At 35.7% G+C, this 12,489-nt stretch overlaps 1 protein-coding gene across 1 annotated transcript; it reads right to left on the bottom strand.

The window, feature by feature from the left end:
* Nucleotides 1-893: 893 nt before the first annotated feature.
* On the bottom strand, nucleotides 894-1,271 carry LOC145661503 (protein GVQW3-like). Its single transcript, XM_081726820.1, has one exon. The coding sequence runs from the start codon at nucleotides 1,269-1,271 to the stop codon at nucleotides 894-896; it is 378 nt and encodes a 125-aa protein (XP_081582946.1).
* Between the last annotated feature and the right edge of the window lie 11,218 nt (nucleotides 1,272-12,489).

Raw genomic sequence — 12,489 nt, 5'->3', positions numbered from 1 at the left:
GGTTATCCGTATGCTACATGCTCACTGTCCTTAGATATTACATCATGCCGTTGCAGGATGTCTGGCATCTACCAGTCTTCCGTATATTACATACGTCAGCTATATATTGTGTACGTCCATCTATATATGAGATCCTTATGGCCTATATACAGTTCTTTCTTTTGTACGGAAAGTACTTATAAAATATACGTTTTTATAAGGAGCGTTCAAAAAGAAACGAGCCGGAGGCCGAGGAACATAAACTCTTACCTGTATGTTAGAAGTATTGACCCTGGCTGTTGAAGCACTAGTCCCACTGCGACACAAGGCGGTGAAAGACTGTCTCGTTGTAGCTATTGCCTGGGCTGCGTTGCAAACCAGTTCCAAACGTACTTCTGGACACCGTAGTAAGAGGTAAATTGTTTGCCCCTCAAAGCCTTTTTGAGAGGACCAAAATTGACGTAATTGTAGGAAGAGAAGTCTGGACCGTATGGAGGGTGAACGAGAACTTCCTACTTGAATTTCTGCACGACAGCCCTGACTATGTTAGCCTATGAGGTCAGTCATTGTCATGAAGCAAAATAACAGCAAGGGTGAGCTTGCCTGGTCGTTTCGATTTGGTCACTTGGCGAAGGTTAATCAATGTTTGCGCATAACGCTGGGTATTCACTATTGTTCCGTGCTGCAGGTAGTCTATCAGAAGGGGACCGTCTTGATCAAAGAAGAGCGTCAGCATAACCTTTCCTGCACTTGTGTGGATGGCCTTGGGTCTTTTTGGTGGTTCTGACCCTGGATATTTCCACTGAAAACTTTGTTGTTTCTATTCTGGTTTGAAATAATGACACCAAGACTCATCTCCAGCCATCATTCTTGCCAGGAACTCATTCCCTTTCCTGGCATAGTGCTGTAGATGCTCAAGACAGTGGGCCATTCGACATGGTTCCTGTTGTGGTTGCAGATTGTGGAGTACCACTGCGGGAACATTTTGCGCAAGTCAGTCTTTCCGTCATGATGGTGTGCACGTTTCCGACGCTCAAGTTGACCTTGGCGGCTACAGCTTTCAGTGTAACTCTGCGGTTCCGGGTAACGAGCGCATCAATCAGCTGAACGATGTAGAGGGCTAACGACACCTGTCCTTCCCTGAAGTGCTTATACCACTCCTTGACCCTTGCAAGGGACATGCAGTATTTCCCGTACACTTGTGACATTCTTCGATGAATGTCCGTTCCCCCTACTTCTTCTGCCGTCAGAAAACGAACAATACCTCTTTGCTCTTCGTTTGACGCATCCATTTCACTGTTGCACTGCTCACAATACGACTGACGGCTTGTACATGTAACCCTCTAGCGACGGATTGTGAACTTTCGCGCTCTGGTCGAACGCCTATTTGTTACGCACGCAACAATATTAGAATTCTATCACCGGTGTGTACATTAAAGCCTTCGGTTCGTTTCTTTTTGAAAACTCCTCATAGTTATACTCTTACTGTCAGATGTTACATATGGTTGTAAGTTAAACAGTGGTGCCCACCCCCCCCTTATGTCTATGACGCACCCCCCCCCAATTGTCTATCCGTAGGTGTTCTTCCATGAAAAAATCTTCTTTTCGATTAATTTTACCCCCCCTCATCAAACATATTTATATAGATTTTAACCCCCCCAAATATTTCAATGACGCAGTTTGCGTCATAGCCCCCCCTTCTGGGCACCCCTGAGTTAAACCAAAAACTATAGGATATAAGCACGTAACCTACGTTTTTACGTACGCCACATAGCCTATGTTTTTTCCCCTCTTTCTCAATGCACGTTGTGTCACTTTTTGGTCGTTTTCTCTTTTCGTCTCGGTAGTTGGTCATACTTAGATATACAAGTATATGATGGAAAAAGTTTATTATGACTTAATTAAAAATTCCCAGTTTAGCAGTATATTTATATCTTGTTTTCACCAGGGAATAAAAAGTATTTTTAAATTTGTTTTAAGGCTGAAATTTGCTTACCATTCTCGTATACGTAGAGTTACGATCTTGACCTAATATTCAACAATTGAAGTTACTGGAAGAGAACAACTTTTGTGTAGAAGATTTATAAAATGAGTTTTGAAAGTTAGAATAAAATGAAGCTTCAATTTGAATAGCATACTTTACAGAAAAATAGACGAATCATTGTTTTGAAACTTTCATAGTAGGCTATTTGAAATGCAATATTAATTAGCCATGACTAAAGAAAGAAAAAAGATAATGCAAAGTATATAACAGTGTTTTTTGCTAGTAAAATAACCATTTTGGCCATAACTTTGGAAAACAACGTGGTATTCTTATTTTGTTGGAAGTTTCTCGGAATTTTAATTCAAAGTAAAATTTTAATTATATATAAAAAAAAATATGAGAAAGCAAACAAACAGAGTTTTCAACTTAAATGTTCATGCATCTTTAGTTTTGAAATGCTATTAGAAGCCAGTTTTGTAAATGAGAAAGTTATTATACTCTGTCTATTAGAGTAGCTAGAAAGCTAGTAAGCTTTTAGGGGAACTACGCTCTGATTCAAGTCAAAATGAGAAAGAAAATTGCAAAGAAATAAAGTCCTAACTTCATATATGTAAATATAAACTCAAGACACCTATTTTCTCCGCAAAATCATCTTTCTATTAGAATAGAACACTTACAAAAGCTTTTACTAACAAATTGTGGTAGAATTGCCTCTCTCTTCAAAAAAATAAATTAAGTCCAGAAGAAGAAAAGGATTAATTATCTTCCTTGAATGCCATCTCTGGGGAAATTTCTAAATAAGAATGCCTTCAAACAAACGAAGCGTACATGAAAGAAGCAAAGTTTATTAGCCGTGACCTGGGATTGAACTGTATACCTTTTTTGTTGTTCCCTGGACACTCGTCTTTTGGGTAGTGATCTGCTTAAGGGAGAAACGTTTCTCGAATACAAATTAACATGGTTAGATTATTTCCCTTAATCTATTTTGCAAATTGAGGATCTCACTTCTTCCTTTTTTTTTTAGTTCCAAAGTACTGGAATAGGAAAGGGAGGAAGAAGTAAACAAAGGAGGAAAGACAAGAAAAATGAAAGGAGGTAACGACCTAACGTAAAGAGTCTACAAAAATGTTCTTAAAGCAATCAATACTTAAAGAAATAACTAAGCTAGTATATTATAGGTCACCTGTGAGCAGGAGAGAAGATTTTCCTGTAACTTTCGGGGGCATTCAAATATGTGTTTGGTTGAAGACAAGGGTCTAAGAAGGCATATATGAGGATTTAAAGACAAATTGAATTCAAATTATGCCAAATATTATATATTCATAATATAATTCCTATATATTCACAATCTAATTCCTATCACGACTCCCATTTTATCACATACTCTTACCAGCAACCCCCTTATAATTTCTAGTTTATAATAAGCTTGTGTCGGATTTTTAATATATCTATTGCGGAGATCTCACGAGATACATCTATTTCTATAATAGTAGAATCCATTTCTTGCATATAGTGGATACAGTAACTTACCTAAAAGCGAATGGATTCAAAACCAAATTTGGTCAGTTCATTCATATTACAAATACCAAATCCGATCCGTCATACTGTTTCAAAATGGAGGCCGTTTGAAAATTTTTAAATTTCATAACTCCCTTAATTTTGGGTCATATGATAAAAAAATAAAGTGATTTCTAATTTTGGTTTTAAAAATCTTGGATAGTTGTTAAAAAAAAATATTGAGTATTTTAAAAGATTTGATAATGTGTATCACGAAGATTGAACTGGACATTGTCGCACTAATGAAATCACACTATGCTCAGGTATCTTATTAGCTTTCAATTTTAATCGTATTTCAATATGCAGGTTTTGTTGCATTTGTATTTTTCTGGTATTTCAATATGCAGTTCACATTAGTTTCATATCGTACCTCTTTCGTTTAAATCGACTTTTAAACGACTCTGCACCTGTTGAAGATGTTTAATAAACATATTTTTTGTTGTTCTTAACAGTATGTATAAAAATAGAAATATTGACAACCTAGCCACTCAGTGCCTATTTGGGGATGCAAAGATGAGTGCTACTAGGCGCCCTCCACTCACCATCTAGAATGAGTGGGAAAGTTATAACTTTACTTGCAAGAGGTTTTCATATGGGGATTAAACAAATAAATATACGTCCACTTCATTTAACATAAAACACTGTATTTCTGAAATCTGATGAATGAACTGTGAGATTTCTGAATGTTTGCTATAACGGATATTCGGAGTCATTTGCCAGTAAGGTATAGTACGATCAAGTATTGAGCTTTGAATTCTGACTCGGAGTCACACATACCTGGATAAATCTGTTGCTGTCCCACGTCGTTCTGGTGTTGAACTCTGCTCCTTAAGCTGACACTCCTTGTTGTTGGACGATGAAAGTGAGCATTGAGGAATGGGCCTCTCAATGTAAATCTCCCACGAAGTTCTGCGTCGTTAGAATATGTTGAAGTACAACGTACTGTTTTCTCCTATCATCTGGTGGATAATTAAATGTAACTTGATTCTCCAGACTCGAACCCAAGTATCTTCAAAGTCAATGAACAATCTTGGAACTCTCAGAACTAATCATCAAGAACTCAGGAACTGATCCTCTCGAACTCTCTAGGAAATCTCAGGAACTCTTCCCCGGAACTCTTTCCAAAACCTTCTCGTCCTGTGGTTTTGTTTGGCGGGGTCCAACTACCATCGTCTGCTTTTCCGTCTGCTGAGGCACGTGCGACACCGTTTTCACATGGAGAGACAAATTCCTTCCATGTGTCAAAACTCAAAACTGCAATCCTCGACACGTTCTGACTTCCCGATTTTAAGCAATTCTCCGTACATCCGTAATCTCATGAAATTCATAAAATCCCACAAATTCACGTTTTGTACAATTTCTAGAATCTGGCTAATGTGAGGAAAGACACATTGTCAACATTTCCTTCCTACATTGCCAGACACGTTACGATGACATTCTTATACACAACTGTTTACAATGAATTGCTGACACAACTATTAGCGAGATTGTGCAGCTTGCATTAACTTTACATATTCAACATTAAATTCCCATAACCTTACTTAACGATTTCGAGACATAAACATAACAATAAATCTAAAATATACAAATTATTATTCTCGAAAATCGAGTTCTTCCACATGTCCCCCCTTAAAAACTTGGTTGCTCCGCAAACCAAATTCGACATCGTAAGAGGGCGATTTTCTATAAACACCCTGTACATAATATATACTGACACCATGTTAAAGATAAATATCAACTTGAAACGAAATAAGATATGTATTATTATTCAACATAATTATATAAATATTAATTAATCTTCCTTCACCTAACATTTATTTAAAAATATATATTCGAATTTTTAATCTTTGTATTACTTTCTAACATTATAAAATACGACATTTCAAAATGTAATGTCGCAAAGTATATCCTCGCGAGATCTAGCGAGTTTTTGCTAAACTACTTGCACATCACATTTTGTCAAGAGTGATTGTGCATACATACATTTGCAAGTACTCTTGAGTTATCTCCTCTTAGCGACAACGCTTTTACAGTATCAAATAACCAAAAACTTCCATTACTCTGAATGTCCATACTTGCCAACCAATGAAGTTATTGGCCGTATCAGTAATGTTTTAACTTCGTCTCTTTCCACCTCTCTATGGATGGAACTGTAAAAATCAAAACTTGTAACATAATTTTTAAAACATATGTAATTAACATATTCACATTTGCACTATAAAACTTGAAAATATTAATGTTTTATTTTCATGAAAAATTTTATTCACTGATATTTAATCTGAACAGAAAGAAAATCCTGTAGCAGGGCATTAGAAATCCTGACACTTCATGCTACCTAGTAACTGCAATCTCAACAGTTTTTCAATCAAGCTTTGTCAAGGTTAATTCAACTTCCTGCCTTCTATTCACGCGTCACCGTTGACTGGATAACATCAAGTTCGAATATTGCGTCGCAATTATTACACTATTAGTTTTAAAACACTTTATTTTACAAAACCACTATGTCACACGATGTACGTAAATGTTTTATCTACGTCAAATGTTTATTGGAATTCACTAAAATGTTCCAATTTGTGACCTCTATTCGTGGGATTGCGTGCGGGATCTCTTGCACTACAGTAGTGTTACCGACATTCAAAATTCATGCTAGTACTCGACCATTACTCTACCAATCTGGCATATCCGTTCATGATTAAAATATTCAAAAATGTGATATATTAAAAATTAAAATATTATAAAGTGATTAAATATTTACAAGTGAAAAATTTATTGATTAATATGTGATCTTTACTCTAATGGATATAATTACTTTTTGGACATTACAATGGACTATTTACTGGATTAACTATATGGGTAAGTACACAATTTACACGCGAATATATATATATTTATTTAAATACTACAACTATTTACTTGTCCTTAACCTATAATTATTATTAACCTAACACTTGTTAACTGCATACAAAAATTGATTGTGATTCAGAAAAATGATGGATTTTCCATTTCCTAAAAATCCTGAAGGCTTTGGTCGTTAAATACGGCAGCCTGACTTGCCGTATCATCTCAATCAACAATTGGCTACAGTTAGCATATTTATAACTATCTATACATGGTTTTACAAAATCTGACGGGTTTTCAAAAATTTAAAAATTTAATTCTTCTCCATACCTAAATTTAATAAAATTAACGTGACGTGATTCTCTCTCTTTTTTTTTCCAATATCAAAGACGTGACTATTATTCTTTTAAATCATAACCATAAACTATTTATTTAATTATTATTTATTTACTTATTTACCTACTTTCATTGTTTAGGATGGCCATTCCGCAACAATTACACTAGGTTAACTTCATCTTATTATTATTATTATTATTATTAATCTTCTTAACTTATTATACTATACTTATCTCTATATTAAATTATTAAATTATTACATTATTTTAACACTTGCCGACAGGGCCTATAGCGTGTGAGAAGGACTACTATCGAAGAAAGTCTAAAACTACTTCTTATTTCCAACTCCAAAAGTTCTATATCTGTTCAGGGCTTCTCGTCTGCAGGAAAAATCCTCTGCATGTCCCCGATAATATTTCTCCATTTTCTCTTTTCTTGCGCTTTATTCATATATATTCTATATTTATATAACTATTTCTTATATTCTCATGGAGTACTCCTAGCGCTCATATATGCATACATAATTATCTATATATCTACTCGTCGATGCATGCTTAAATCTATAAACTTCAATATTTACTTCTCTCTTATTACTCTTATTTATTTAATTAACATTATTTACTATTAATTATTATTTCTATCTTCTTCTCTCTCTCCACATTTTATTATTAATTATAGTCTATGTTCTAGATCTATTGATGGTTATTTCTTTTACGTCTTACGTCTATAATTGCTTACATTCTAAATTTATCTTCCACTAAAATTTCCTTCTTCTCAATACTCACATTCCTAAATCCAACTCTCTTTTCCTCTTTCTTCCTGACTAATACAACTGAATCAATTAATCTAGACTATTTTTACTTTTATACTAGAAGAATATATCTATATTCTATTTCTACTATTAGATGCTCTACTACATCTCTCTCTCCTCTGACTATCCTAGAATTCCTAGAATATCGAATGATTTACTAACTAATTATTTCTACCTTAATTTTAAACTTACGCTAAGGGATTTAGCTAAAAATGAAGGATATCTCCACCAAAAAAAAATTTGCACGGCTTTCACGTGATGTACGAGTCAACTCCTGTGTCTCTTTTCAACAATCACGGAAGACTTATGTTGCATTATAAATAAAATATTCTCATCGAAGTGTGGTAAGCACCCACTTTAACTCGAAGAGAATGGGATTTCCTTCCTGATTAGAGTTTCCCTTAATGAAAGGTTTGGCCTAATTAACTGGGTTTCTTAATTTTAACTTACGTCTAAACTAACTCTACTTCAATTGCATCATTCATTTTTGTTTTTTTTTTCATTCTTGCCTTTTCTTACATCTAAAACCCTAATACAAAACTAATCACACAAAATCATTCATGTTTCATTTTCTTTTTGTTTTGCTTTTCTTCTCCATAGTCTTTTCCTATTTTTATTCTACGTCACTATTTAAATTATATTAAAACTATATGCCATAAAGACATACTACAATAAAACCAATTGATAGTCAGATTTTCTTCCAATAATAATAATAATACTATAACTACCCATATATTTACGTCCTATATTACTAACACAAAATATCGTATAATCAAATTACTATCGTTACTAAATACTAAATCATAAATAATTTACTAATAATATATCCTTATCCTATACATATATCTAACCAATAATAATAATACCTATACTAACCAATAATAATACTAATATCTATACAAAAACTCTTGCACTTTCTTGACCATCTCTAGGCTAATAACCAAGGTGTTCGTTGTTTAAAGAACAACGCAAAAGCTACTAAATCGAGCAACGATTTATCGCTTGCCACTATGATCTTTGCTTTTTTCTCGTATAACGCTATGGTACTAACAAACTCTGAAATTTTTACTGCCTGACTGCAGACAAATCTATTTCTAAAACGATCAAGCCATGTATTCACTAGCTCTTGACTAGCACCGCTAGTAAATAACGCACATACTTTGTATTTTAGTTGTTCTTCTTTGATAGCGAAAAATATAGCGTTGCGTATTAATGTATTTGTCTCTGAAATACCAGTAATTACGGACAAGAAATGTCTCCTGAATCCCAATTCTACTAACTCATCAACGCTGAAATTCTTCTCTGAGAATTCAATCATGTAATAGTTTTTGTATCTGCGACCCAGAACGTTCTCTCTAAACGTCTGTTCTTTCGTTACGTTATATGTCGGAAAATATTCCGCAAAGTATCTTAAAACTCCTAAATCTAATGAATAGTACCTAGATTTACTAAACATCGTTGCAGGTTTTCCATTGTCTTTAAAAACAGGATAGTGCACCCTATGATTGTTCTTTAGGGACAACATTGTAATAACTATTTACTATTTACTACTAATTGAATAATCAATAGTCTAATCCTAGGATTAATGTGAGTTATATTTAATGTATTGTACAACAACTGTTTCGTCTCTGTTATTCTGCCTGCTTCAACACGGAGCAAATTTTCCGTGCGGCTCTCGACGTAACCTTGTACCTTCGTATCAACTCGGCTACACTCGTGCCTAACCGCTTGAGCGACTCTCGTCCTCCGTTCAACACAACCTGCCTGATACATGCATCTGTTCTGTGTATCCAGAACATAAATACAACAAAATTATTTCACTTTCTTTTCTCTTAATATTATTGTTGTAAACTCGTAATATTATTACTGTATTTGTTACTTTTATTATCCTTAATATTACAACACAAACTATCATTTAATTACTATAGTTAGTAAACGTAACCCGTTGTTTAATATAACTGATACACATTTCTGTTGTTCAGTCGAGAATCGAACTCAGTCGTCGCACTTGTTTTACAGTTAAGCTGAATCAAAGCGAGGGTGGGATGGGTGGGTTTCATTAACAATTATATTCGTTACTAATTTAAACATTATTCACCATAAATGGGCGGGTCGGGAGGGATTTTTTTTAAATTCACTATAGTTTAAATTTACTAAACGCACATAATTCACCATGGGTGGGAAGGGAGGGATTTAAATTTACTTTACTTTCTAACTGAGATTGATCCCAGCTCTACACCATGATGTCTAATTACTTATTATTCATTCACTACTCTTTAAATCTACTGAGACCGTTACCAAAGGCGTAAGCCACCAGCGTCTCCAACATGACAACCTAATTACTTTTGTCCATGTGACAACCTATGCATTGCACTGGAACCGAACCCGAAGCTTCTCGACCATGGAGATAATTTAAATAAATAAACGGTACACTTCATTTAACATAAAACACTGTATTTCTGAAATCTGATGAATGAACTGTGAGATTTCTGAATGTTTGCTATAACGGATATTCGGAGTCATTTGCCAGTAAGGTATAGTACGATCAAGTATTGAGCTTTGAATTCTGACTCGGAGTCACACATACCTGGATAAATCTGTTGCTGTCCCACGTCGTTCTGGTGTTGAACTCTGCTCCTTAAGCTGACACTCCTTGTTGTTGGACGATGAAAGTGAGCATTGAGGAATGGGCCTCTCAATGTAAATCTCCCACGAAGTTCTGCGTCGTTAGAATATGTTGAAGTACAACGTACTGTTTTCTCCTATCATCTGGTGGATAATTAAATGTAACTTGATTCTCCAGACTCGAACCCAAGTATCTTCAAAGTCAATGAACAATCTTGGAACTCTCAGAACTAATCATCAAGAACTCAGGAACTGATCCTCTCGAACTCTCTAGGAAATCTCAGGAACTCTTCCCCGGAACTCTTTCCAAAACCTTCTCGTCCTGTGGTTTTGTTTGGCGGGGTCCAACTACCATCGTCTGCTTTTCCGTCTGCTGAGGCACGTGCGACACCGTTTTCACATGGAGAGACAAATTCCTTCCATGTGTCAAAACTCAAAACTGCAATCCTCGACACGTTCTGACTTCCCGATTCTAAGCAATTCTCCGTACATCCGTAATCTCATGAAATTCATAAAATCCCACAAATTCACGTTTTGTACAATTTCTAGAATCTGGCTAATGTGAGGAAAGACACATTGTCAACATTTCCTTCCTACATTGCCAGACACGTTACGATGACATTCTTATACACAACTGTTTACAATGAATTGCTGACACAACTATTAGCGAGATTGTGCAGCTTGCATTAACTTTACATATTCAACATTAAATTCCCATAACCTTACTTAACGATTTCGAGACATAAACATAACAATAAATCTAAAATATACAAATTATTATTCTCGAAAATCGAGTTCTTCCACAATATTTTCCGGTATTAGATTATAATTTTCTCTTCCGCATATATATATATATATATATATATATATATATATATATATATATATATATATATATAAAGTAGGTGCCCATACGCCATATACTGCCTTATACCCATCATTACACGACTGCAAACAATGAATTACTAAGGAATACTCACAAGAATGCGAGCGTACAGTAGACGTAAATGCGATTTCTTAAAAGAAGTTATAAAGCGGAACAACTTATATGAATCACTCTTGCAGGAACAAAAAACGGATATCGAATTCATATTTTTTTGGTGATTTTCTACCTTCTACTGTATTATGACATAAGCCCTTACTGTTTAAAAATAAAATCAGTTGGATTGGGGATGGTAAACTTGAAAATGGACACAATGATAATCATATATCCTCTTAACTAGAAAAATGAAACTGGAATCTTTCAGTTTAACGTGCCACGATTATGCCCTTTAGGCTAAAGGAGCGATGATTAAGACAAATGAATAATAATGAATGAATTGGTGGAATGAGAAAGTGGGAGGGAACGGGAGTACCCCCTAGAAAACGACGTTGTCCACCACAAACTTACCTGGCCGGAGATCGAACCAGGGACTCCACGTACCAGAGGTAAGCGCTCTACCACTACGGCACCGTTCCGATCCGGAGAACAGGGACATACTAGGTAACCCAAAAGCAGCCAGAATATCAGCATTATTGTAGAATTTTGTAGTGGATATCCACTACTCGAGCTCAAACCCATTCACTTGTTTGAGTTACGTTTTGATATTTTTTATTCAAGATACCATGTAAAAGGTTAGTAGCTCTTGCCCAGTGCAGCGCGGAGATTGGAAAGGAACCTCTTGCCCGATGCAGCTCAGAGGTAAGGTTAGGTAGTCTCTCCCGACCCGAGCAACCTGGAGAGAAAGGTAGGAGATGTCTTCTTCCTCTTGACGTCCTCTTTTATAGGCAGTTTTGGAGGTGGAGCCAGGAAGGGGTTGTAGGGATCCTCTTTGTGACTTTTCTTGTTCTCCTCGTATTTTTTCGGAGGTTGCACTCTCAGCTGCTTAGTGATCCTTGTGCTGAAGCACGTAGTGTTTATAAATATGAGGGAATATTGCAATATCCTAGATGATACGTTTTATAGTGTCACTTTACTAAACTTTGACGATCCCTCATACGAAAAACCACATGCTTCGGCACAAGCACCAGCAAACAGACGATGGATGGCATCACAACCGATGAAACACGAAAAAGGCACGAAGAGATACGAAGGAAATCCCTTCGACCCCTCCACAGGATCCACCTCCGAGGACTGGCTATATAAACGAACTCCTCGAGACAGAAGACATCATTTGCTAACTGATTATTCTCTACCTATATCTGAACTGCAACAGACAAGAGATACTTCCTTCTCTCCATGCTACAACGGGCGGGTGAGACTCATCTAAACCCACCTCTGAGCTGCAATGGGCAAGAGATACTCTCTTATCTCCAAGCTGCAACGGGCTGGTGAAACTCATCTAAACCCACCTCTGAGCATCAACGGGCAGGAGATCTT

Source organism: Thermobia domestica, chromosome 10, assembly GCF_964235325.1.
Source record: "Thermobia domestica chromosome 10, izTheDome1.hap1.1, whole genome shotgun sequence".
Lineage (NCBI taxonomy): Eukaryota > Metazoa > Arthropoda > Insecta > Zygentoma > Lepismatidae > Thermobia > Thermobia domestica.
The sequence above is the reverse complement of the archived record's forward strand: the minus strand, read 5'-3'. Positions and strand labels throughout refer to the sequence as shown.